This window comes from Panthera tigris, chromosome B3 (assembly GCF_018350195.1).
Source record: "Panthera tigris isolate Pti1 chromosome B3, P.tigris_Pti1_mat1.1, whole genome shotgun sequence".
Taxonomy (NCBI): Eukaryota; Metazoa; Chordata; class Mammalia; order Carnivora; family Felidae; genus Panthera; species Panthera tigris.
The window spans coordinates 29,958,792-29,986,658 of record NC_056665.1 but is presented as its reverse complement, the minus strand read 5'-3'; the positions used below and the strand labels follow the sequence as shown (position 1 = coordinate 29,986,658).

Sequence of the window (27,867 nt, the reverse complement as noted above, 5' to 3'; positions counted from 1 at the left end):
ACAGGGAAGGTCTTGTTCTTACAGAACTGACTTTCTAGTGGAGCAAGCAAAAGTAAGCAAGAAAAATATCAGCTAGTGTTGCATTATGCAGACAGTTAAAACAAGGTCATATCATAGAGTGAGTGAATGAATGGCTGCCTTAGGTTGGCAAAGAAGGCTTCTCCAAAGATGTGAACTCTGGAATACAAGGAGGCACCGATTTGGGCATGATTTGGAGAGGATGAGGGCATTCAATACAGGGAATAGCCTGTAGGCCTTGTGGCAAAAATATACTTGGTATCTTCAGATTACCAAAAGAAGCTTCAACTATAGTTTTCATGCTTTTGTTTAAAAAAAAATAGAGGCAACGGGGCACCTGGGTGGCTCAGTCGGTTAAGTGGCCGACTTCGCTCAGGTCATGATCTCACGGTCAGTGAGTTCGAGCCCCGAGTCAGGCTCTGTGCTGACAGCTCAGAGCCTGGAGCCTGTTTCCGATTCTGTGTCTCTCTCTCTCTCTCTCTCTCTCTCTGACCCTCCCCCGTTCATGCTCTGTCTCTCTCTGTCTCAAAAATAAATAAACGTTAAAAAAAATTAAAAAAAAAAAAATAGAGGCACCTGGGTGGCTCATTTGGTTAAGCATCTGACTTTGGCTCAGATCATGATCTCTCAGTTCATGGGTTCGAGCCCCGAGTTGGGCTCTGTGCTGACAGCTCAGAGCCTGGAGCCTGCTTTGGATTCTGTGTCTCCCTCTTTTTCTGCCCCTCCCCTACTCGTGCTCTGTCTCTGTCTCTCTGTCTCTCTCTCTTTCAAAAATAAACATTTAAAGGGTGCCTGGGTGGCTCAGTCAGTAGAGCATCCAGCTTTGGCCCAGGGCATGAACTCGTGGTTTGTGAATTCAAGCCCCACGTTGGGCTCTGTGCTGACAGCTCAGCGCCTGGAGCCTGCTTCAGATTCTGTGTCTCCCGCTCTCTCTGTTCCTCCCCTGTTTGCTCTCTCTCAAAAATGAATATTTAAAAAAATGTATTTTTAAAAAATTTTTTTAAACATTTATTTATTTTTGAGAGACAGATAGAGGCAGAGCATGAGCAGGGGAGGAACGGAGAGAGAGGGAGACACAGAATCCAAAGCAGCCTCCAGGCTCTGAGCTGTCAGCACAGAGCCTGATGCCGGGCTCAAACTCATGAACCACAAGATCATGACCTGAGCCGAAATCGAGTTGGACGCTTAACCGACTGAGCCACCCAGGCGCCCCAAAATAATTAAAAAAAATAAACATTTAAAAAATAATAATAAATTAAGAAAAATAAAAAAAATGTATAGTGAAATATTTCAAGGAACACTTCCTGTCAGAAATCTCCTTATACATATTTTGTGTTTTCCAGCACATCTTACATGTTTGAGTTAGGAATGTGATTCTTTTAAACTGGAACTTTCATCAGACATCCCGGAATTTGCTTCTCTGTTTCCTGTATTTCTGTCATCATGAATGACTGCTCTAACAAAGACTATGTCATTGGAACACACCTTCAGCTAACAGATTTTTTTCCCCATAATTGTTTTTAGTTCACTATAGAAGAAAAGCTGACTTTGTCAGTAAGCAAGTCATGGTACATAATAGATCTGTTTCTTACCTTGTCTTTGGCAGTTATGAAATTGAATGTTTCCAGTTATATTATTTCATTTTCAGTCATCTGTCCACTGATCAAGTGCCTTGTGGCTCTGAGTAATCATTGACTGAAAGAACTCAGCATTGGGAACTTGGAATCAGCCAGGTGACCATATGCAGGAAAGCTCTCTTTAGTTGGATACTTATTTGCTTTTTAGAATATTTATCATGCATTGAAATATTTTCATGAATTTTATTCCATAAGACCCAGTTCGGGTTGGGATTTTTGCAGAAAATTTATTCCATAAAATTTATACTTGCACCAGACAGGTATACCCTAAGAATCATTCATTCACAAATGCTTGTTGAATATCTGTGCTTTACTTCACTCATAAATGCTTGTTGAATGTCTATACTTTACTTGTTTCTGAGAAATATAAAAGGCAAAAAAGGCATAGTCCCTATTCTGTAACAGCCCATGGGGAGAGGGAGCAGACAGGCAAAATCATCTAATACTTTATTGAATTTAATTTCTAGGCGCACTTTCCCCGTCTCCCCCTCAGATAACTCATGGATAGTCTCAAGTCTTTCTTTATTTCTTCTCCTTCCCCAGCTTAATAGTTTGGTAGAATTGGTAGAGGAGAAAAATTACTTGTGTTTATATATTTGTTTTTAATTTTCTAAAGGCGGTTTGTAGTAAATGCCAGCATATTGTATCTTACATTGTTGCTGCTGCTGATTAAGATGGACAAACTATAAAGTTTATGCATCCCAGGCTCCTATAGTAATAACTGACACTTTTTATAGTCAGAGGAGGTTATGGGGACAGAAGGTCTTAGGAAAAAAGTGCATGTTTAAATTCCATGCTTCTCAGATGACCCTTAGAGCCCTATAATCTGAAAACAGCGTTTCCATGCTGTTAAAATAATTTGGTTTTGGCAATTGGTTGATCTCCAATTTCATTGCCACCCAAACTTTTGGGTCTTTTTAACTGGTAGGTATAGTTGGATTAAGTGAATAACTTTGTTAAAGTAGATAAACAGTGACATAAAAAACTGAATACAGAAAAAGTAAAAATAAGGCAGAATTGAGGAACATGACCCCTGGAATATCATCAAAGTTATAGCGACGTAAAAGGATTAAAATATTTTTTCTTCAAGAATAAATGACAGGGCTCTGGTAGCTCAGTTGGTTAAGCATCTGACTCTTGATTTTGGCTCAAGTCATGATCTCATGGTTCGTGAGTTTGAGTCCCACATCTGGGGGACTCAAGTGCGGAGCTTGCTTGGGATTCTTGCTCTTCCTCTCTGCCCTCTCCTGCTCTCTCTCCCTCTCCTCTGTCTCCCTCTCCTTCTCTCAAAAAATAAATAAACTAAAAAAAAAATTTTTTTTTAAATAATAGTGGCAGTGACATAGATAATGATGACAGGAGTGGCTTATTGTCAAAACTTTGCGACCCTAAGTAGGAATATTTTCTTTTTTTTACTTGGTCTCCTTGAAAGGTGATATTTATGGGGCAAAAAAAGAATAATGTGTTAGATAATCAGAAAGCATCTGAAAATGAGTCAAAGCCAGGAGACCAGAGAAAAGTGATAAACAGGGGAGATTGGCAGAAGTGCCTAAAGTATTTGGGGTTGAAGAGATTCGTGTTTTATGTTGGTGGAATTCATTTGTGAGGAAACAACAGTCTCAATTTCAGATATAATTTTAAATATTTTACTTTTTTTATTATAAATAATATATTTGCTTTTTAAAGAAGACCCTAAAAAGTATTTTAAAACAAACTAACATCACCATAATTTCACATGCAGAGACAAACAATATTTTAGTGTGTTTTTTAAATGTCTGTATGTGATACATGTTTTCCCCCCTACCACAACACAAGTATATTATTAAATTATGCTTTAACAAAATATGTAAAGGCTATAATGCCAAGTATGCCTCTAGATGCCAGGGTTTTTTCTTTTTCTTTTGTTTTTGCTATAATTTTGTTACAGTATTATAACATTTTGATGAACATACCTTCTTCCATACAAATCTTTGTTTCTATCTGACTTATTTTCTTCAGGATAGGTTCCTAGAAGTGGAATTAAGTGGTATGAAAGCAGGGTGCCTGGTGGCTCAGTCAGTTAAGCGTCTGACTTTGGTTCAGGTCATTATCTCAGGGTTTGTGAGTTCAAGCCCTGCATTGGGCACCGTGCTGTTAGTGCTTGGGATTCTGTGTCTCTGCCCCTCTCCCACTGGTTCTCTCTCTCTCTCTCTCTCTCTCTCTCTCTCTCTCTCTCTCTGTCTCTCTAAATAAAACCTTTAGAAAAAAAAATAGGTATGAAAGCATAAATACTGAGGTTGGTATGTGTTGCCAGATTGCTTTCTAAAAAGATTATTCTGTATTAATTTTTACTCCAGTTCTTTTCTCTGTACCCTCACACTTCTTTGAATACTGCTTGGCTTAGGGCACCTGAGTGGCTCAGTTGGTTAAGCATCTGACTTGAGCACGGGTCGTGATCCCACAGTTTGTGAGTTTGGGCCCCACATAGGGCTCTCTGCTGTAGGTGCGAAGCCCACTTCTGGTCCTCTGTCTGTCTGTCTGTCTCTCTCTGCCCCTCCCTCACTTGTGCATTCATTAAAAAATTACGTTTGAATACTGCTTGGCTTTATTATTGACCAGTTTGTTAGACAATGATGTAATTATTTTCATAGCTTCAGAAAGTCTTGGTAAGAGTAGATGTAATTTCTGAAACAGGATTTGAAATCTTTGGAGTAGTCTTTTTTTTCTTGAAACTTGATAAGAAAGTAAACGACATATACAGGCATTGGAGTTAGTAAAGGAGTAATTGTGTTTAATGCTATGAAGTATTTTATCAGAGTAAGAGTTGAAACAAAACATGTCTGGACTAGAGAATATTATGGTATGTAGAATGTTAAAAGATTTAAGGTGATTTTAAGACACTTGTAATGGCACAAAACTGGAGTTTGGGGAAGCTTTCAGAAATACCCTGTGCAGAATTACCAGTAGATTCCTTGCAAGAGAGAAGTATGGTACATAAAAATTAGTATGACTGTACAGGAAACTGAATTAAATGTTAAAAGATGTACATAAGATGGATTTCTGCTGGTATTTTCACCCTCTGCTTCTTTTTTGAAATCTGTTCTCTTACAAAGTCTGGAGAACACAGTGGTTTACCCCTTTCCTTTTCTTGACTGTTTTCTCCCAACATTCCAATCACTTTTACTTTAACAGTTGATTCTTTGAGGCAAAAATTAGTCTGAAGGAGGAGTTGACGAAGACAGACAAGAACTTGTCAGACATTGTGATTTTAACTGAGAGATCTCACATGGTCCCACATCTTTACACCATCTTGATTCCTGCCACTTCTAGACATGAATCCATGACTTACAGCACTATAAGAAAATCACTTCTATTCTTCTTTGCTTTATCCTCCCCCAAATGTTCTATGGGATGCTTTCACCTTCACGCTTCTGAACTTCCATACAGGTACACTTTTCACAGCAGAGCTGTTATCTCCTAGCTTGTAACAAGTCTGTTTGGTTTTTAATAGTGCCCACATTCCAGTGTCAAGCTTCCCTGTGGTTGATGTGCCCCCTTTTGTTTCATATTCCTTCTTCCTTAGGAAATTAAAGAATTTTGTAGTTTTGTGTATTTCAGCATTTCATCAGCTGTTTCTTTCACAGAGGATTTGAAAAGTACAAAAAAAAAAAAAAAAACAACCCAAAACAACTATAAACTATAGACAACTATAGTTTATGTAGTGTCTAAACTATAGAAAAAATCTTGTATAAGAATGAAATTTTTTTACTTTAGAAGATATTTTACATTTGTGTGTATGTAGTGGAAGGGTTAAAGGATAAAATGAATACCATATTTTTGGAATCCCCCAAAATTTTATAGCAAGATAGCTTTATTTTTTAGAGGAACAGCTTGGTGTGGAAAAACACTGGCTCTCCTAAAATTTTAAAATTCTGTGACTTAATTTAGGGCATCCGTTTTTTAAAAGGTAAAAAATTATTCTTTTGGTAGTTTCAATCCTCAGCCTTTTCTTTAAATTTCCCTTCACTTCTTTGTAAAAAGGATGAATATTTTTAGTATACTGTCCTGGCACAAATCCTCCTTATAAGCTCAGATTTTTTTCAGCGGTGACTAAAGCAGTGCAGTGCAGTTGCTTCCAAGTTCTACATTTCATCTCCTTTTCTATTGTACCTCCTCCCCCTCTGCAGCTGCTTTGCTGGCAAAGTCCTGATCCTTTGATAGATCCCAATCCCATCCTGACCCTTCAAAAGCAGGATTTAACCCAGCTCACCTTTTAACCTTTCTAATAGCCATAACTCCTATATTAAACATGTGTGACAACAAAGTCCCTATGCATACTAGTTCAGAATTATTTATTGCTTCCCCTCCATTTACAACTCTACCTATGTCTTTCATACTGATGGTTAGATGTCATTAAAGAAGTTTCTTATTGTTGTTTTTAGGTCTTCATCTATTGTTAGGACACCTACCCTATATTTTTAAAGAAACTTGTCATTTCATAAGTTTATTTTTTCTTTGAATTTTCTCCATTTTATTTTTTTAAGTTTTATTTTTGAGAGAGTGAAAGAGTGTGAGTGGGGGAGGGACAGAGGGAGAGAGAGAATCTCAAGCAGCTCCACGTCCAGTGTAAGCCTGACACAGGGCTCAATCTCATGATTGCAAGATCATGACCTGAGCTGAAATCAGAAGTTGCACACTTAAACTAACTGAGCCACGCGGGCACCCCTCATAAAGTTGTTTATTATGCAACTTAAGATACAGACCCTATACAAATGTCATTAAAAGAAAATTTTGAAGTTGTCTTCTATTTAGGAAATAAGCCTGTGTTTCCAAGTCATGTGATTTATATACTCTCATATCAGCAATCAGCACAGTTTCTGCTTTGGTGTGTAACTAGTAAGTTGTTTCCCACTATGTGTTCAAAATAGAGTTCTGTTATGTTCTCAGCTCTGCTGTGTGAATTGGATGTTGACTGGTTTGCAGCTTGGGAAAAGATACTGCTCTCAAGTCTATTAGGAAAAAAAACAGGCAGCCTTACAAATGGCATCTCCTGCTAGCCTTCCATTGCATTTGTTACATGTCTGGTTGTATCTGCTGTTGGTTTGTTTTTCTGCTTCCTCAGAGTGTCACTTTCAGTTGAGTGCTTCAGTCTGGGTGAAAGGTAGCAGCACAGGAAGCATTTCCCTTGGCCCATTCCCAGGCAGCACCAAGTGTGAGTCTCTTCAGGTGGAAAACTCATCATTTTGTATTTAAAATGCAAGTATTTCAGTGTCTGTGCTTCAGATTAATTGCTGAGTATATATATTTTCCAGTTTTATCTTGTTTTCACTCATATTTCTGTAGACTAAAATTTCATTTATTGGAAGCTCAAAATGGAGTTGTTTTTTTTTACTTATTTTTTACTTTTTAAGTTTTATTTATTTTGAGATGAAGGAAGGGAGAGAGAGAGAGAGAGAGCATGCACACAAGCAGGGCAGGGGCAAAGAGAGAGGGGGAGAAGGAGAATCCTAAGCAGGTCAGTGTGGAACCCAATGTGGGGCTTGAACTCAGGAACCTTTGAGATCATGACCTGAGCCAAAATCAAGAGTAGCTTAATTGACTGAGCCACCCAGGAGCCCCATTGTGTTTATTTTAATTAAGCCTTTTAAGAAATAAATATTGCCTTTTAGTGTAAGAAAAGCTAAGAACCCAAAGGATGGAAAGATGACTAGTGAAGACAAACTGCACACAATTTGATTAATTTGTATTTAGGATTTCTTCTAAATCAGTTGAACACTGAAAGTATTTAGCAAAGTATGTGTATACACACATGTGTGTGTTTTTATATTGCAGATATATAGTTTCTTTATACCAAAGAAAAAGTAGTATTTGGTAAGAATGTTCAGTAGTCCATGTACTTCTGTCATTAGTTAAGCTACTTTTCTTCTTTTCCCTTTCCTATACCTGCCTTCATCCCATAATAATATACCCCCAGATTAAGTATGTCAGTGAACTCTGAGAACTTTTGAACAGGCATGGTTGCTCTAAGTGCAGCATTTATAAACTAATCTATTCCAGATGTGATGGCCATCAGGAATTTAGTAAGATAGATTAAGTTGCCAAATCATGTTTGAATAGTGAACTGAACACTATACATATTAGACTGAAGAGAAAAAAAAAACACCAAAGCTAATGATAAAAATGGGGCAGGGGTGTGATTTCAAGGGAAAGGATGAGATGAATTGTACTCAATAAATGTTGACTGATTGTGCCAAACACCGTTTTAGGTGCTGGGTGGTGTTACAGGGCTAAAAGACAGATGAGCAAAGTTTGTGCCCTAAAGGTATACTGAGACCTGTAGTCATAATAAGGGTGTGTGTGTGTGTGTGTGTGTGTACGCGTGCGCTGAGATAAATGTAGTTGCAACAGTTGTAACAAATGCTGTTAGAGCCATGTAGGGGGTGAGTGGATAAAGGGCACCTAATCCAGCCTGAAAAACTGAAAAGGTCAAGAATTTGCATTTTAATGGGGACAAGGAGTTCTCAGGCAGATGTGGAGAGGGCATTCCAAAGAGAGCCGCATAGAGGTACAGAAGTGAGAATATGTGGTACATTTGGGTACAACTTTTCTCTCAGGGTGTTTGAAAGGTAATGGAATCTGAGGTGAGTAGCAAGGAAGAGCAGCTTTGTTCATCAGGGGCTTTATTTTATTTGCCTCATCCTGATTTTAAACAAGCTAATGTCTTGATCTGGTTTGCCCAAGCTAAATGGGTCCCCTAGACATAAATAAACTCTCTCATGTGAGAGAGTTCATGATATTTCTAGTATCATTGTAGAAGGCTATTTTCTAGTTTGGAGGTTATTGATTTATATGTTAATTTTTTTTTTAAGTTTATTTCTTTGAGGGGGGCAGAGAGGCAGAGAGAGGGAGAGAGAATCCCAAGCAGGCTCCACGCTCAGTGCAGAGTCCAACGTGGGGCTCAGACTCACAAAACAGTGAGATCATGACCTGAGCCAAAACCAAGAGTCGGATGCCTAACTGATTGAGCCACCAGGCACCCCTATGTGTTAAATTTTAAAGGATAGTGAAATAATTCTTTTGTTGTGAAAGTCTCAAAGTGCTCTACAAATAGTAGCTCGTTACGCCAGATATTTTAACACTTAGCCTCACACTGCATTTGATCATTCCCATATAAGCAAGTGGCATTAGGCATTGAGCAGGTACACAGTGATAGCAAAATGGACAACAGTAGAGAGGAGAATGCATGTAAAACTCTGCAGTTGGAGAATGGTATCTGGAGCAGCGCTGAAATAAGGCATATCTCTGTTCCATGACTTTCTACATTCACTTTCCCTTTAGGTGCTCTAAAACCTTACTATTCAAAGTGTAGTCCAAGAACCAGCAGCATCACCTGGGAACTTGGAAATGCAGAGTCCCATGCCCAGCCCCAGCCCTACTGAATCAGAGTCTGCAGTTTAATAAGATCCTTAGGTGATTCCTGTTCATCTTAGAGTTTGAGAAGCACCATTCTAAAGAACAAATCTAAGGGTTTGCAAAGTTCTTGAGTTGTTTCACAGTCTTGACTTGGGACAGTAAGCATTTTGAAAATGGATATCAAGGTTACTAGCAGTTATTATATTTTATTTTTCCCAGTGGGTGGATAGAGGTTAGAAATGCAGATTCTGGAGTCAGATTGCCTGGGTTCAAATCCTGGCTCTGCCACTTCTGCATAATTTCTTCATTCGTTGAGGGCAACTACAATGAGCAAAGGGGTATCCCACCACCCCGCTGATCTGTGGTGGAGGTTTAGTTGAGTTACAAATAAGCCTTTGTTGTGTGTTTGGGGGGTAATTTTTGTCAGTATTATTTATTGTATTCATGATTTCTTGGTCTTAACTGAGCCATCAATTATTGAAAAGAAGGTAGTGTTTGGGAAACTTTTCAACTTTAGTAAAGAAATGTTCTTACTAATGAATAATAGACCTTTTGGCTTCACTGTAAAAAGGTGTATAAGTAGATTTAAAAGTGATGGCAAATCTCATTAAATTATAACCTGCTAAGAAATAGTAGGAACATTTTACTATCAGAGCTTAGAGACTTTTACCAGTGCTCTGATCTTGTTTTCTACAGGGGGCAGCTGGCATTTTATGCTATGTGGGAGCCTATGTCTTTATCACTTACGATGACTATGACCACTTCTTTGAAGATGTGTACACTCTCATCCCTGCTGTAGTGATCATAGCTGTAGGAGCCCTGCTTTTTATCATTGGGCTAATTGGCTGCTGTGCCACAATCCGAGAAAGCCGCTGCGGACTTGCCACAGTAAGTTAGCACTTTATTGACTGCATGTGTCATCATAATATGTGGGAATATTTCATTTGTGTTACTGGCTTGAATTGAACATAAAATTCCATAGACTCTTTGGCTCTTATAATTGGAACAGAATTAGCACTTGTCTTCTAGCAGTTACCTCTGGTAACTGTTTTTTATCAGTTTTTTAAATTTGTATTTAATTTTTGACAATGTTTTCTTCCTTACAGTTTGTCATCATCCTCCTCTTGGTTTTTGTCACAGAAGTTGTTGTAGTGGTTTTGGGATACGTTTACAGAGCAAAGGTATGTTGTCTACTCTAGTTCATGTTTTAAAAGGCAATTTAAGTGTTTCGGGTGAAATAGAACAAACTCATTTTATCAAAGTAAACATTTTCTTATGCCTTAACTCCAGTTTAGTCACTGCTTTAAAAACCTAAAGTTGGGGCACCTGGGTGACTCAGTCAGTTAAGTATCTAACTCTTGATTTCTGCTCAGGTCATCATCTCACAATTTGTGGGATCAAGCCCTGTGTTGGGATTCTCTCTCCTGCTCTCTCTGCCCCTCCCCCTCTCACTCTCTCACTCCAAATAAATAAATAAACTTAAAAAAAATCTAAAGTTAATTAGAAATTGCACAGAGAGAAGGCCCTGGGTGACTCAGTCACTTGAGCATCTGACTTCAGCGCAGTCATGATCTCACAGTTTGTGAGTTCGAGTCCCACATCAGATTGGCTGCTGTCAGCACAGAGCCCGCTTCAGCTCTTTTGTCCACATCTCCTTTATCTGCCCCTCCCTCAGAAATAAATAAACATTAAAAAAAAGAAAGAAAGAAATTGCATACAGAACAGATTGGTGGTTGCCAGATGTGGGGGCTTTGGCGAAATGGGTGAAGGGAGTCAAAAGGTATAAACTTCCAGTTATAAAGTAAGTCAGTCATGGGGATGTAATGTACAGCATGGCAACTAAGTTAATAATACTGTAATGCATATATGGAAGTTGATAAGGGAGTAACTTTTAAAAGTTCTCTCATCACGATAAAAATTTTTTATAATTATGGTAAAGGAGTTAATTAGACTTATTGTGATCATTTTGCCATATAAAAAGATTGAATCATGCTGAAACTAATGTTAGATGTCAATTATACCTCAATTTAAAAAAAAGAAAAGAAAAAATACATGTAGTGAACACACAAGTCCAGTTTCCTGGCTTAATAAAGAGCACATACTAGAGAACTGAGCTTTTGTTTTATGTTTAAGAATACTGCAACGTTTCAGGCTCTTTTTTCTGAATAGTTCTTTCCATTGAAGTTACCTATATAGGTGTCAAAAGGTTGTGTTTAATGTGGATTCTGATCTCGGGAAGTCTCCTGTAAGCTTACTTGATTATTTATTTCAGTTTTAAAGTATTTTTCTGCTACAGTAATTTTTTTCTACAATGTATCCTGTGCTGTGTCAGTTGGGGTCTTGTGAGAAGCAGATGCAAAGATGGAATTCAGTATACGTGGATTCTGTTAGAGGAAAGGTCTGTGAGAGAACATGGGGAAGGAACCAGGTCTGACTGAGAACTGTTAGGCCTGATGCAAGTGTAATCCCAAGTACTTGTTAGTGTAATTGTGTGGTTAATTAAATATGGATGAAGTCTAAGAAAATGAGTACATGAAAAAAAGAAAATTGAATAATTTGAAGAGACTTGGTAAAAACAAGTCACTACAACTTTTTTTTTTCAGTTTCATTACTTAGAGAGAGAGTGTGTGTGTAGTGGGAGAGGGGCAGAGAAAGAGGGAAAGAATCCCCAGGAGGCTCTGTGCTGTCAGTGCCGAGTCAGACTCGAGCTCTGTCTCACAAACTGTTAGATTGTGACCTGAGCCAGAATCAAGAGTCGGACGCTTAACCAACTGGGCCACCCAGGCACCTCAATCACTAAAACATTTTTGATCAAATCAGCTATGAGTACAATTACTGTAAAAGTTTAGGGGAAATTTATTAATAATTAATAGAATTCGACACTTTGATTGTGTTGCAATGTCTCTGCAGTGTAAAGAAACCCAAACTGGAAGTCGCTGTCAATGTACTAAGGATGTGATTTGTGCAGAACAAATGATAAAGAGCTCTAATCAGTGGATCCTATGCAAAGAAAAGACAGGCTTGCATTTTAAGATTGGTGTGAAATACACATTTCTGTGCTTTAAGCTAAATGAAAATGTTCATTTTTTTAAAGTTTTATTTATTTATTTTTGAGGGAGAAACAGAGAGGGCACAAGCAGGGGAGGAGCAGAGAGGGAGGGAGAGAAAGAATCCTAACCAGTCTCTGCACTGTTAGCACAGAGCCTGACGCGAGTCTCGAACTCACAACTGTGAGATCATGACCTGAGCTGAAATCAAGAGTTGGACACTTAATTGACTGAACCACCCAGGTGCCCCGAAGATGTGTACTTTTTCTAAAAGCCTGTGATTTTCTAAAAGCCTGTACTTTTTCTAAAAGCCTCAGTTAACCAACCAACTACTCCTGACCATGCATGGGAGGCTTCTCCATTTGTTAACTATAGTACAACTGCATTTACCACTAATTTTTACATGTAGGATAATAATGAAAACAACAACAACAATATGTTCCTGGGATGGAGAGAGTATGTGAAAGTCAGTTTAGGGTCATGGTTAGGTCCTTTCATTCCACAAATATTCGAGAGGAATGGTTTTAGAACCTTGTCAAAATCATAGATGGCCTACTTGGATTTCACATCTATATTTGACAAACATATGTATATGGGTACCCATATATATACATACACCCAGTTAACCTTTGAACAACACGGGTTTTATATGTATAAATTAATGAATTATATGACATAAATTTCTGGACTCAGGGTAGAGATCAGCCAAAGGGTTTTCTTACTATTTCATATAGTCTCTACCCAAGACATGCTAGGGAATATTCAGCTATCATCTATATTACATTTCAGCTCTCTGTTGAAGGAAGGATTCATTTTAAAATTTGATTCATCCAGGCCTACCTCTAACCCCAGACTATTACATTTGATTGATTTGTTCATACAGAATTTCCAGCTAATCCTTAACTGAACTTTATAGGCATACCCTAGTGACTGTTCCACATGAGGGAGATGTTGTAGCCCTTTGTAAAATCCTTCTGGAACTTAAATTAGAGGCTGTTGTAATATCTGATCATAATTCACTTTCCTCATTTGAGGCAGGATAATAGAAACATTAAATCAACAAGCAAGTAATAACTTTTGGACAAGATAGTTTTCTGTTTCCCCCTTGTTGAATTCTGTTACAGTGTATCTTTTAAAGATTTAGCCTGGGGACTCCAAACTTTTTAAGGGCAAGGCAGTCATCTTTGACTGTCCAGCAGTGCAAGACACCTGGCATAATAAATATTAATGAATTTATGGATTTGTTGAATGAAAAAAAAATTACAGGTCAAGACTTCTAATCTTATTTAATATAGCAAAGTGTTCTATTATTCTAACTTGTAAGTATTTAACTTTCTTTAAATTACCTCAGAATGAGAAGTTTGTTCAGATTTCCTCAGCCCATAAATTCCTGGTATGGAAAGGGGGAAATACACATTTTCTGATTTCTTTTTTAGAGCGAAATTGAGGACTTCATTTTCCATTGCCACTTTAAAAAAAAAAAAAAAAAGCCTTTGTTCTGGACATAGAAAAAGGTGATTATGAGTTGAGATCCTACCTTCTGTGCCCATCCTGATGAATGAGGGTCCTGCCAACTTGAACACCGAGGCAGCTGTTGCCAGCCATTCCCGTCTGGCCCCTCTTTCCTCTTTCTTAGTCATTTCCTTTTCTTTCGCCTTTCTATTTGCCTGCTTTTCCTTTCCACCTAAGTACCATTTAAGGCTAAACAGGCTGCCTTAAAGTAATTAATTGGGGTATAACTTTAGGGCTATGATAAAGACGTAATAGAGGTGCTGGCTTGGTTTCGGCTCAGGTCATGGTCTCATGGTTTGGGAGTTCAAGTCCTGTGTTGGACTCTCCTGGGATTCTCTCTCTTTCTCTCTCTCTCAAAAATAAATAAACTTAAGAAAAAAAAGAGAAGTATTGTTACTGTAATTTATAATTTTAAATCAAAGGCATAATATGCCAATCTAATTTTCAAACCATTGATACATAAGGTACCAGGTAACTGTGCCCCAAAAAAGAATGTATTGGGTTTGCCCCTACTGGTTATCACCTTGTAGTTAAATCACATAACTGGTATAATTACTAAGTAGGTCTAATCATCTTAGAAGGGTAAGGAGAATCTGGTACAAACACATTTTACTAAATGGTACTTTTCTTGCCATTTAGTGGTTGACAGAAATAAGTTATGAAGAGTTTATTTCCTGTCGCCTAATTCATATAACATCAAACTGCACCTTTTTCATAAAATGCTACTTGTAAGGACTGATTTTTTTTCACCTGCTGATTACTTTTGTGTATTTGGCTAAATCGAAACATTGAATAAATAAAATGGAAAGTATGTTGGTATTTGTTCCAAAAGTATCTTGTGGGAGGTCTTTATTTTTAATCTACTTTTGGAAAGGAAAATGAGTAAATCCAACCCACTGAAAGCTTATTTGAAAAGAAAAGCAGTTCATTTATAATTTAGGACATCTGTCTCAGGGTTCAGCTGCTTTCTCTCTCTTGAATAGATTGTTAATCTGCTGTCTTGCACACAGTCTTCTCTTTGAATGCTTATAGTGTGTGATGTAATATGTCTGCATTTTTACCTGAATCTCTGTGGAGACAGGGAGAAAAATTTTTTTCTTAAAAGAAATTCACAAAGATATCTGGCAACTCTGCATACATGTCAGTTAGGTTTCTTAGCTGGAGCCTTGACAAATGTTAATTTTACCAGTATTTTTAAGGGACCGAATTCTTTGTTTTGATTCAGGTGGAAAATGAGGTTGACCGCAGCATTCAGAAAGTGTATAAGACCTACAATGGAACGAACCCTGATGCCGCTAGCCGGGCTATTGATTATGTTCAGAGACAGGTGAGCTCTCTTCAGGTGAATTCGATTTTGAGGGCCAGTCGCTGTTGGGTCAACCTTAAACTCAGCTATTACTGTGTAAATTAAACATGTATTTTTGTAGCCATGGATAGCTTCATGGTGTGTCTGATATTTTCACCTTCACTCTTGAAAAGTTTCTTCCATTGTCACCTAGTGACTTTTTACCAAAAAAGTAATTAGTCAGAAAGGTGATAATGGAAGAGAGGTATGTGTCACAGGAAAGATGGGATCCTCAAGGGACTTCAAGGAGGTAAGAGGTCTTCATATACCTTTAGAAAGCAAGACCAGAAAAGATAATAGACAAAACCGTTAAAAAAAATTATGGATAATTGGAAATGTGTGAAGGTAGAGAGACTGGTATAGTAGATCCTTATATCCATAAACCTACCTCAAAATTTTCAATTTTTTGTTAATCTTTTTTCATCTTTTACCCCACATATCTTTTGCTAGATTATCTTAAAGCAAATCCCAGACATTTCGGAGAAAATATTTGAAATATATTATCATTGGAAATAATATTTAACATGTAAGATATGAAGATTTTTCTTAGCTATAAATTACCCCTTGTGGGTAATATGCTTTTCATGTAGAATTTCTAAAGTTACTAGTCATGTGGCTAATTAAAATTTAACATCCAGTTCTTTAGTCACCCTAGCCACGTTGTAAGTGCTCAGTAACCTCAGGTGCCTAGTGGCTACTATGTTGAACAAGCAGACACCGAACATTCTTATCATTGCAGAAAGTTTTATTGAACTTAACTGGTCTAGAGTAGCTTAAAGCTCTGCAGTGCACAGAATTTTAAAGTTCAACACAGATCTGTGTGTCTTGGGAGGACTAATATTTCTGTTCTCTTTCCCACTAGCTGCACTGTTGTGGAATTCACAACTATTCAGACTGGGAAAATACAGACTGGTTCAAAGAAACCAAAAACCAGAGTGTCCCTCTTAGCTGCTGCAGAGAGACCGCCAGCAGCTGTAATGGCAGTCTGGCCCACCCCTCCGACCTCTATGCCGAGGTAAGTTTGGCTTCTTGGCCAAGACTTGAATCTAGCTTGGTAACCTGGTTGTCTCTGTGAACTATCTTTACCTAGAACTTCTTTTCTACACTCTTTTGTTTGTCTTTATGCTGTTTTATGTTACTGTAAATTATTTTTAAAAACATTGTCTTTCTTTCTTTGGGTTTCTGTTATTTCCATTTCTGCCACTGAGTAGTGATATGTGACCTTATAGCTTTCACTTTAAAAAAAGACTTTTATTGAGGATGACTTTGTGTGTTTCAGGGATGTGAAGCTCTAGTTGTGAAGAAGCTACAAGAAATCATGATGCATGTTATCTGGGCAGCACTGGCATTTGCAGCTATTCAGGTAAGCACAGGGGTTGTTATCAGAATGTGCTCATTCTCTGATGTCAACCATGAATGGTTTTAATCATTAAGTGCATTTAATCCTTGTGTATATAGATAACTTGGAAGTCATTGAGGTACTGGCCGTCAGTTTCCAACGTCTTCCATTTCCTGTCTCTAGTCCTAGACCCATAATGGTTCCAAGAAACCAGAGATCTGGATGCAGGGACTAGGTTTGAGGAGACTTTGCTTTACTTTCTTGACTTGACTAGTGAGTGGCCTGTTCAAAAATACATACTGTCGCCCGGGGCACCTGGGTGGCTCAGTCGGTTAAGTGTCCGACTTCAGCTCAGGTCATGATCTCACGGTCCGTGGGTTCGAGCCCCGCGTCGGGCTCTGGGCTGATGGCTCAGAGCCTGGAGCCTGCTTCGGATTCTGTGTCTCCCTCTCTGTCTGCCCTTCCCCGTTCATGCTCTGTCTCTCTCTGTCTCAAAAATAAAAACGTTAAAAAAAAAAAAAAAATTAAAAATACATACTGTTGCCCTAATGTATTCTTGGGAGGTATTTTAATAGAACTTCACAGAATTTTTAAAAATTGTACTGCTTTATTTCACTATGGAAATGGAAAGCTTCATTTCAATCTTTTTGTACTGTTTCTTCTTCTGGTTCTTATTTTTCTGTCCTCAGGGTTTTATATGTCCATATATGTACATCAGGAACTCCTACTACAACACTAGACTCTTATGCTGATAGGAGCAATTGAGTTGCTTTACAGAAAAGACGAAGTCAAAATGAGGTTCTAACCTCTTCTGTATTTCTGGGCTTAGTTTTATCAGACTAATAGCCATCAAGGAGTCTGTGACATCACTTAGCACATCCAAAAGTATACCATATCATTGTTGGTAGCTGAGAGAACTTGTCTTCCCAACTTCTACCAGTGAAAACAATCTTTTTCCCACCTAATAATGGCGTATGCATAGGAGCTGGTAATTGTTTAATTACTTCTCACTTTATCTACTCCTTCCTCCCTCCCTCACCAAAAAATCCCTTCCACCCACATCCTTAGCCCTCACCTGAAAACAAATAAAGATAGCTATTTTTCTGCTCTGTACAACTACCTACGTTGCTAGTTTCATATACAATGTATCTTAGGGATTCTGTTAGAGGAACATCTTAGAGGAATCTTACAACTGAGAATAACCAACTGTTTAAAATGATTGAGAATCCGGGGCACCTGGGTGGCTGAGTCAGTCTGACTTTGGCTCAGAGCATGATCTCACAGTTCGTGGGTTCGAGCCCCACATGTGCTGACAGCTCAGAGCCTGGAGCCTGCTTCAGATTCTGTCTCCATCTCTCTCTGCCCCTCCCCTGCTCATGCACTGTTTCTCTCTCAAATATAAATAAATATTTTTTAAAAATTAAAACGATTGAGAATCCTTTGTGTCAGATCTAGTTCTCAGAGTGTTCTTTTGGTTGTTTTTGAAATATGCTTCAGGCCTAGAATCTATTTTAAGAAAGTGTAGTTCTCCTTTAATTGTTAGATAAAACCAACATAATTGCTAGTTTAAAGGTAAGTTGCTTAGATTGCCTGCTGTCTGTGTATTTGAAGAAAAGCTAGTGTATTTAATGAGAAATGCCTTAAAGGTGATTGTTTACTTTGCTGGTACTCAAACAGCTTTGAAATGATTCATTTAAAAGCCTAGCTCTTTATTTGCTATGGTCTCTGCCCTTCTAAGCATTTACTTTGTGGCTCAGCATAGCAGTAATATGTTGATCAGCAGGGATGATATTTTGATTGTCCAAACATATTCATTTAGCTAAAAATAATGAAACATGAAGGAAGTCTCTTCCCAAGTGAAATCCTGGTCTGTGCATTCTTAATTATCTTATTTGTGTTAATAAATCAGCACATACTAGCATGCAGCAAAAAAAAGCTTTGAAACTGTAAGGTGCTTGTGGTCATGAAATATACAGCATGTATAAGGAAGACTGATGCACGTGATTACTTTAGCTTCATCCCTCATTTTGTTAAGCTTATTAACCAGGCAGATATTTTTTCATTAAATATTTTTCATTGGGGGCTAATAAATATTTTAGCTAGTCTTTTAATTTTTAAGTATGCCTTCTTCTATGCATTTTATACTTAAATTACCCTTATTTAAGTAATGGCTGATAAAGATTTGATGTGTTCAGTTCAGCAAAACTAAGTCAAGGATTCAGAGCTTTCACAGATTCAAATGCTAATGGTTTGAAAATTTTTAAACTTTGGTTTTAAGGGAAAAAACATACATTAGAAATAACGAAAGAATTTTCCCTAATATGTTTTCTTTTTTTAAAGAGTACCTATAAACCTATAAAGAGTACCTAAACATTTGATACTCAAAATCTGATGTAGATTGGTGCCCTGCGTTTGGAAAACCAGAGCAAAGGTAAAAACAATCCAAAGTGTACTTTTATGCTCATCCTGATAGAGTTAGAGCTAAAAGCACACTTGGAGAGTCTCCAGTCCCTGTTTCCTTCGTAATTGCATTATGTTTTTAATTTCTTTTTTAACATTTATTTATTTTTGAGAGACAGAGTATGAGCTGGTGGCAGGGGAGTGGGGGGGTGGCAGAGACAAAGGGAGACACAGAATCCGAAGCAGGCTCCAGGCCCGAGCTGTCAGCACAGAGCCTGATGTGGGTCTTGAACTCACAAGCTGCGAGATCATGACCTGAGCCGAAGTCAGACACTTAACCAACTGAGCCACCCAGGCACCTCTCCTTTGTTTTAAAGGCCATGAAAACGAGGGGGAGCAAGGATAGTATGACTAATGACCATCACTGAAGCTTGAACCCTGGCCCATTGTACTCTGCCTCGAATTAGAAAGTGAAGAATTAAGGTTTTCAAAAGATTAAATTCCTCAATTCTGTTATGCAACCTAACAGTTAATTGACACTTCAGCTTAATAAAATACACAATGTAATAACATTGAAATATCATTAGCACTTTCCTTCAGGTTCTAAAGTGAGAAAGCTAAGAGCTATCATAGGAAATATAGTTCTAAATAATGTTAGGAGTACCTGGCTGGCTCAGTCAGAAAGCATGCAATTCTTGATCTTGGGGTTGTGATTTCGAGCCCCATGTTGGGTGAGGGATTACTTTCTTTTTCTTATTTTTTTTGAGAGGAAGGGGCAGAGGGAGAGAAAGATTCTGAAGCAGGCTCCATGCCCACTGGGGTAAACCCCATGACTCTGAGATTACTTAAGTAAATAAAACTTTGAAAAATAATGTTAAAGATCGAAAGATGCTTTTTGGTAGTATTGTATCAAAACTGTTGGAAGCATTGTTTCCTTTGAATTTGAGAGTACTTTGTGGTACCGTTAAGTACCATGTTCTGTTGAATGAAGTACTGCATTCTGTTGAAGTTCTAAGGCGTAAAAGTGAATTTAAGAAGAAATGTTTTCATGAACCTGATTTACCAATAAAAGCCTGTAGTTCACGTGTTGGCCATCAGTAGGCCCCGTGGACCAGTCTAGCCCACTACCTCTTTTTGTGTTAGCCACACTCATTTATGCATTATCTGTGACTGCTTTTGTATTATAGTGGCAGGGTTGCATGGTTGTGACAGAGACCCAGTTTTGTCTCTTGGTTTACAAAGCCTAAAATATTCATTATATTGCCCTTTCAGAAAACATGTGCTAGGGGTGCCTGAGTGGTTCAGTCGGTTAAGCGTCCGACTTCAGCTCATGTCATGATCTCACAGTTCGTGAGTTGGAGTCCCGCATTGGGCTCTGGGCTGACAGCTCAGAGCCTGGAGCCCGCTTCAGGTTCTGTGTCTCCTGTCTGCCCCTCCGCTGCTTGCACTCTGTCTCTCGCATTGTCTCAAAAGTAAATAAACATTAAAAAAAATTTTTTTTTAATAAAAAAAAAACAAAACAGAAAACACGTGCTAACTCTTGCTCTAGTCTAGTTAAATGATCTAGGTTTGAATAGGACCAAAATGATAAAAACAAAAAAACAAAAAACAGGGGCACTGGGGTGGCTCAGTCAGTTAAACGTCTGACTTTGGCTCAGGTCATGATCTCATGCTTTGTGGGTTTGACCCCTGCATTGGGCTCTGTACTGACAGCTCAGAGCCTGGAGTCTGCTTCAGATTCATTCTCTCTCTCTCTCTCTCTCTCTCTCTCTCTCTCTCTGCCCCTCCCCTGCTCATACTCTGTCTCTCTCTCTCAATAAATAAACATTAAAAAAATAAAAAAAATAAAAAAACCCTGAAAAATACTAGTTAATTGTTAAACAGGATTTTTTAATGTCGGAGAAAGATTTTTAGGATTTTGCTGCACTTCTTATTTTGTTAGCCTTTTTTTTTTTTTTAAGTTTTTATTTTTAAGTAATCTCCCCTGGACCCAATGTGGGGTGCCAACCCACAATCCTGAGATCAAGAGTCACACACTCAACCAATGAGCCAGTCAGGTGTCCCTTTATTTTGTTGTCTTTTTAATCAGCAAGCTATTTCACTTCGTTGAGTGTCACCAGCCTCTTAAATTAACAATTAATCAATTAGGAATTTTATATTTAAAAGATCTGGTCATAATAATAGACAAAAATCTATGTTTTGATTTGACGATATCAAGTATTTGCTAGGGTAAGGCTTTCTGCAAAGTAAATATGGGAAAAATGGGAATTGTCTGTCTTTGGAGTCTTACAAAGTTGGCATGTCCTCAAGATGGATCACCAAGAGCAAACTTTCACAGAGAACTGTTTCCCAAAGCCATGTTGGTTTTTTCTGGTCTATATTGCCAAGTGTGAAGGAGGTTGAGACTGCTATTTCCTCCTGCTGCTTCTTGACGGCCAGTTACTCATTAATGTGAGTTAAAAACATAAGTGAATAACACTTCACATTGGGCCCCCACATAGGTAAAATCTAGTGGGCTGATTCTGATACACTCTTAAATATTTCAAGTAACTCTTCTTTAAGGCTTGGGAAGCTAATTCTTGAGTGACTAGGTTTTGTTTTGGTTTAGAGGAAATGAAATCTTGTTAACTTTCTGAAAGTTTTGAAAGTTTTACCCATTTGATAGAATTTTTTTCAGATTATTTAAATTTAGTAAAATGTAGGTCTCTCTCTCAGTTTTACCTTAGTTCTTGAGACCCATTCTCCCCATCCCTCATCAAGTGTTAACCACTGATACCAGTTTTCTGTATATCTTCCCAGAAGTAGTTGTGGTTAGACAGCACATAAATATTTTTTATGCAAATAGAAGCTTATGGTATACAGTTTTCTACCTTGCTGTTTTATAAAATTGTTATAATTGTATGTTCACATGTATTTTTTTTAAGGAAACTAGCCCCATTGTGGGGCTCAAACTCATGACCCCGAGATCAGGAGTCGCATGCTCCACCAACTGAGCCAACCAGGCACCCCTATACATGTGCATTTTTAAGAAGTAATACAGACAAATCTTTGTATGCCTTGCCCAGTCCCCCCCGCCCCTGGGGTAATATTTTGCAAAACTGTAGTATATCACAACGAAGGTATGGGCACTGATACAATTCACCAATTTTATTCAGATTTTTCATTTCTACCTGTGTATGTTCAGTTCTGTACAGTTTTATGACCTGGTGGGTTTACTGAACAGTTCTAACACCATAGGGATTCTTCCTGGTACCTGTTTATAACTAACTGCACCCACCTCCATCCTGTGCCTCCTCCCCCCATACCTTGGGCAACCATTAATCTGTTCTCCATTTCTAAAATTTTGTCTTTTCAAAATATATGAATGGAACCATATTGTATGTAACCTTTGGTTCCTTTTTTTTTTTTTTTTTTAAAGTTTATTTATTTTAGAGGGGGGTGGGAGAAACACAAGTGGGAGAGAGAGGGAGACATAGAATATAAAGCAGGCTCCAGGCTCTGAGCTGTCAGCACAGAGCCCAATGCAGGGCTTGAACCCATGGAACCAGGAGATCATGACCAGAGCTGAAGTCAGATGCTTAACCTACTGAGCCACTCAGGCACCCCTATAAGTGACTTTTTGATACAGAGTTCCACATTTTTCTCAGAAAAGGGTGTTTCCAGTGTGCAGTTCCAAAACCTTATATAACAAACAATACCTATTTTCCCATAATGTCCCCTACATAGTATATTCTAGAACATTTTAATCCTTGGCAGTCAGTTTTTTTTAATTACCACTTGCCTCTGTATTTAGCAGTTATTTTTTGCAGTTGCTTGGTATTATATTTAGACTAAGTGCAGATTAGTTCTCATGGCTTGAATGTTGCAGGGCAAATTTTTATTGCAAGAAATAACTCTAAAGCTAAAATATTTCCAAGTCTATTGTTGGAAAATTTTAATCAGTGAAATTTCAGTATAGCAGAGCTTTGGAAGTGGGCCTGTAGCACTTAGTGATGAGGTTTGGAATATAAGAAGTTAATGTGTAGAGTTTAATGTTCATAAACAGACTCATTCCCAAGCATGAGTAGGGTTTTATCAAGTTTATTTAATTGTTTTAAAATCAGGTCAAGTTGACTTAATTGAAATAAAACTCAGGAACAGAAATGATACTTATTTCAGATCCCATTTGAGAGTGCTGACTCCTTCACTAGAAGTTAACCAACTGAAAGGAATGTGAGGGAAGTGGGTTGGGAAGAGAGATTTTTTTTCCAGAAAATCAGTAATTTCTGAGCTTAGCGTTTTTATTGCTTAATTTAACATTGCCTGGGAACATAATTCTGTTTGATTTTATAGCTATTTTGAGGATGTACAGTAAGTAGAAATGTATTTCTTTAGGAATTAGATACTAAACATGTCTAGACTGGCTATAGATATTTACTCAATTTTCAACAATATCCACTTTTAAAATGTCTTCAAGGTGTTTTGTGCTATTACTGCACTCAGCAAATATTGATGTAATGAAACTGATGGATTTAAGCAGCAAATATATATCTTGAATGGGTAGAATGTGAGCTAATTGAGGCTGGAAATTGGAATGTGTGACTTTATACCATGGGGATTCAGATTGAGGACATCGTTATTCTCTGTATATGTATCTCATTAGCAATCTTCCACTTCAAACATTCAGAGCCTGTTTATAGATCTGGTACATTTTGTTGAAATTGATTGACCCCATATGTACAGAAAGCCCTGCCTTTTAAAATCAAATAACTGAAACCATTATGAAAAGTTAGAACAGCAAATTAAGTTACTCTCATTTAGCTCTTTGGTTACTATTTATATTTTGTAAGAAGCCAGGTCAAAAATTCTAGAATCATTTTCTCTTTAATCCAGTTTAATCCTCTTGTTTATTCAAAATAACATGGCATGACTTTATTACAATTCCAGCTTGCTGCCACAGAGGGATTAGGGCTTATTAAAATAAAATCATGAAGGAAGAGTGACCTTTAAAAAGTAATATGTATGTAATACCACAGAGCCAAATCTGGATTTCAAAAATAGTAAATAATTATGAAAGAAACAAAAACCTTCAGACGAATTGATTGGTTTCCACCATAAGGCTTTTGGGCTGTTCATGCGTGTAGTGAATTTTGTGGTTGTTAATAAAACTTATGTCCCCAAATCCAGATGTCTGAAAAGACCACCAGTAAATTTCCTAAATTCACAAAGTCTTGGTCATTCTACTCCCTAGACCTTTGCTATCAGATACAGAATGTTTCCATCATTGCAGAAAGTTATTTTTTTTTAGAGCACTGCTATTGATCAAGAGTGGGAATGGCAGGAGAGCCTTCCATTTCTCCTCTTCGTGTATTGTTCTTAGGTGTTCTTAGGCAGGGAAACTAAAAGTTGGTATTTAAACAGCTCCTAAAAAGATAATACAGTCATTAGAAATTGCCTCTATTACTGTTGTTATTGCTTTTTTGATGATTTGAGATCACTGAACTTTGAAACAGCTCCATTGCCAACAAAGAAATTACACACTTGCTATGAGAGGGTCTTCAGCCTTCTTTTTTCTCTGTTGTTTTCTTCCCACAGCTGCTGGGCATGCTGTGTGCATGCATCGTATTGTGCAGAAGGAGTAGAGATCCTGCTTATGAGCTCCTCATCACCGGTGGAACCTATGCATAGTAGAAAAATGCAAGCCTGAGCTTTTTAGTCTTGTTGTTCTGATTTGGAAGGTGAATTGAGCCAGGTCTACTGCGTTGGCCTCTGAGTTCATTTAGTTAAAGCACACAGGTGTTGGACAAAGCAGCTTGGCTCTTCATGTACCCACCTACTTCCCTACCCACCTATGACTTTCTTTTCCCTTATTCTGACTCTCCATGTCCCTAAGTTTTTAAGTATGGCAGTATATGTTCTAATTCAGAACCATTTGCAGGTTGCATAGTGTGGGAGAATTAAAGGAGGGCTTGGACCTACTTCTGTTACCTCCATGCAGTAATGGGGCTGCTACCGGAGTGTCCCGGGGCCCTTTCAGTCTTCACAATGGAGAACTCTTGGCCAAAGGTTTTTGGGGGGAGGGGGAGGAAACCAGCTGTGGTTAAAGTTAACACCAGATGGTGCCCCTCATCAGTGTCCTTTTAAAAAACATATACTGTAGTCCAATAAGATAGCAACTGTATAAAATTGCTAAAATAGATTTTAGAATCATACAGTGTGTCTCTTGGTTCATCTTCAAAATCAGACTGATCTTTGAAAGTAGCAGTTTTTAATCAAAGCTGGCTTTATAGGAGGAGTATAATATATGCACTACTGTTTTAAAGCAATTAGTGTGAGTGTGTGTGCGTTTTTGTATGACTGAGCCCATTCATCATAAGTCTAAACTCATTAGGATTAATGTACCCATGTAGACTAGCAAAATAGTATGTAGATGTGATCTCAGTTGTAAATAGAAGGATCTAATTCAATAAACTCTGTATCACCCCTCAACATGTACTTTTTAATTATTTGGGGATACTTCAGTTCCCAAGGAGCAGTGTAATGTTTTAAATGTTGGTGCATGTCTACATGATTTGCGTGTGTTTTAATTAGATCAGTTGCCAAATTCTAAAGGCCTTGGGATCCAAAAAGCCAGAGATGCTTTTCACTCTAGTATATCCTACAAATACGAACACCTAACCGTGTACATGACACTGGGCATACGGTGATGATGCTCTCCTTGTCTTGGAGGAATGTGGAGTCCTATTATAGGACTATATACAGAAGCAGTTAATTTCCATACAATGCAATGATTATAGTAACAAAAAAATGGGAGCCCAAAGGAGGTACCCAGAGAGGTCAGAGGCAACTTCCTGGAGGAGAGGCCTGAGCCCAGAGTTTGGATAGGCTTTGTGAGAGAAAGTACACAGGAATGCGAGATGGGTCGGAGTGTGCAGGGAGCTTCAAGTAGCTTGTTGTACCTGGAGCTTAAAATAACAGGGCTGGGAAAAGTTGAAGTGGCAAAGCCCAAGTCCTCTAGGGTCTCCCACGACATCCTGTAGAGGTTCAATGTTACTTGAAAATGAGGCAGCTGTGTGTGTGCCTATTGTGGATGTCCGTGACTGCAGTAGGGAGGATGATTGAAGGGGCGTGAGGTAGGTGTAATGGCTCAGGACAGAGCAAGAGCGTGGGGTAGGGTATCGTTGGTGGAGGTGGGGAGAGGGATGGTGGAATTCCATCACTGATTGCATATGGGATAGAGAAAAGGGAGAGGAAGGAAGGAGTCTAGGTTGAGGCCCATGTTTCTGGCTCAGTCAACTGAGGAAACAGAATTAGTAACAGAGCTAGGAAGCAAGTAAGGACCGTATCTATGGGCATGAGTTCACATTCGGTTTTGGATCTATCAATTTGGGGAAAATCATGCAGGTCTGTCCTGCCTGAAAATGGAGGCGTTGAGAAGAGTAAAAACAAACTCCTGTTCACAGAGTGGAAGTTAACTAAAACATTCATGGTTTTTGAGAACTACAGGAGGTTTGCTGTGTTCCTCTGACTCATCCCATCTCTTGTCCCTACAGGTTGCACAGTAGGCAGGAATGTTTTGCTTGTCCTCATGACCTTTCACTACTGCCTTCTCCCCCCAGCCGTCTCTTTTCTTCTCCCTTCCGGTTTTCGATATGTACCATTCTTTGGCTGTCCCGTCACAGGTTGGAGCTGGGGTGAGCAATATCTGGACCGATGTTGGCTGTCCTCAGCAATTTCTGCACAGCAGAACTGAACCTCTAGAGTAGGCAGTTGCTTTGGGGAAAATGTACCAATTGTTAGCCTGTTCCTTTAACTTGCCCAGGAGGCTAATTCCACACAGTCTGCTTTACTCGTTCCTCTCTGCTTGCCTGGTGAAAGCGCAGCTTCTTCCCTTTAATGGTGGACTGGGAGTTTGTAGTACCTGAGACTCTGTTCCCCAATGCTTATTCTTCAGAGGGCAAAAGAGCCATTTTTTATGTCTGGATTTAATGGATGAGCTCTCAGGCTGTGTCGCTGTCCCACCCTTGTCTGCACATTGGAATCACCTAAAAGAACTTTGGGAACTACAGACCCCTGGATCCCAGAACCTGGGTAGCGTCCAGAGCATGAAGGCTGAGGGCCACTGCTGTATCCTATTGCCTTTTTTAAAGTTACTTTTATTTGGCAATAATTTCAAACTTAGAGAAAAATTACAAGAATAGAAGGCCCAAATATCCTTCATGTAGATTCATCTATTAATATTTTGCCCTGTTTGATCTGTCATTTGTGTTTTTGCATGTGCTCTCTCTGTAAGTACCTCATGGCCCTTAGCTCTAATACTTTGGTGGGTATTTCCTAAGAATAAGGATATTCTAATTCAGCACATTAAACACTGATACAGTACTTTAACCTACCATTCGTGTTTCATTTGACCTCATAATGTCCTTTACACCATATCTCCTCCAGTTCTGGATCCAGTCAAGGACCAGGTATCATTTGTCCTGTCTCTTTGATCTCCTTTAATCTGGAGCATTGCCATAACTTTGTCACTTATGACACTGACATTTTGGAAGAATACAGTCCCTTCCTTTAAATGCTGCTGCTCGTTTGGGGTTTGTCAGATGTTTCTTCTTGATTAGACTAGGTTTTGCATTCCAGGTGGCTGGAGCACCACCCGTGTCATGTGTCCTCTCAGGGTGTAACAATCAGGAGCACACAATGCCATCTGCCCCACAGTGGTGACGTGGTGATGTTAATTTTGATCACCTGGCACCTGGTGTATCCTTCAGGGTGCAGTGAGGGGAATATGAAAACAGGAAACAATATAAACAGTTGCTAACAGTGGTAAAGATTGGTTAGCTACTAAAAGCGGTTTTTAAAAAAAGCTCTAAAGCAGCTTAGTAGGAAACCGCTCCCACACCCAGGGTCAAGGGAAGAGAGGACAAGGAAGGAACTGAGAAAGTCAGAGGAGGGCCCTGCAGGTCTGAGGGTTGGACCTGACAGGAGTGCAGTGCCTGCCCTGTGCTGCAGGATAACTCCCTAGTGGTGCCCACCACTGAGCCAGGAGAGCCAAGAGCCACCATGGAGAATGCCGCTGAGATCCAGGCCAGACTGAAACACAAAGTCTCCTCCAGCTGGCAAAAGAGAAATGTCCTCACTTCTATATGGTGAGGAAGGGCGAGTTTGGCACACATTAGTTAAGGTGGTTTTTGTTCTCTC

General features: G+C 38.7%; 1 protein-coding gene across 1 annotated transcript in view; it reads left to right on the top strand.

Annotated features, from left to right (window-relative positions):
• Positions 1-25,158, top strand: part of TSPAN3 (tetraspanin 3) — a 29,107-nt gene extending 3,949 nt beyond the window's left edge. Inside the window, exons 2-7 of the mRNA XM_042988330.1 lie at positions 9,744-9,935; positions 10,154-10,228; positions 14,832-14,933; positions 15,814-15,966; positions 16,231-16,314; positions 24,265-25,158. Of these exons, the coding sequence (XP_042844264.1) occupies positions 9,744-9,935; positions 10,154-10,228; positions 14,832-14,933; positions 15,814-15,966; positions 16,231-16,314; positions 24,265-24,357 (699 nt within the window). The 3' untranslated portion in view covers positions 24,358-25,158. The remainder of the gene's footprint in view (positions 1-9,743; positions 9,936-10,153; positions 10,229-14,831; positions 14,934-15,813; positions 15,967-16,230; positions 16,315-24,264) is intronic.
• Positions 25,159-27,867: the final 2,709 nt, after the last annotated feature.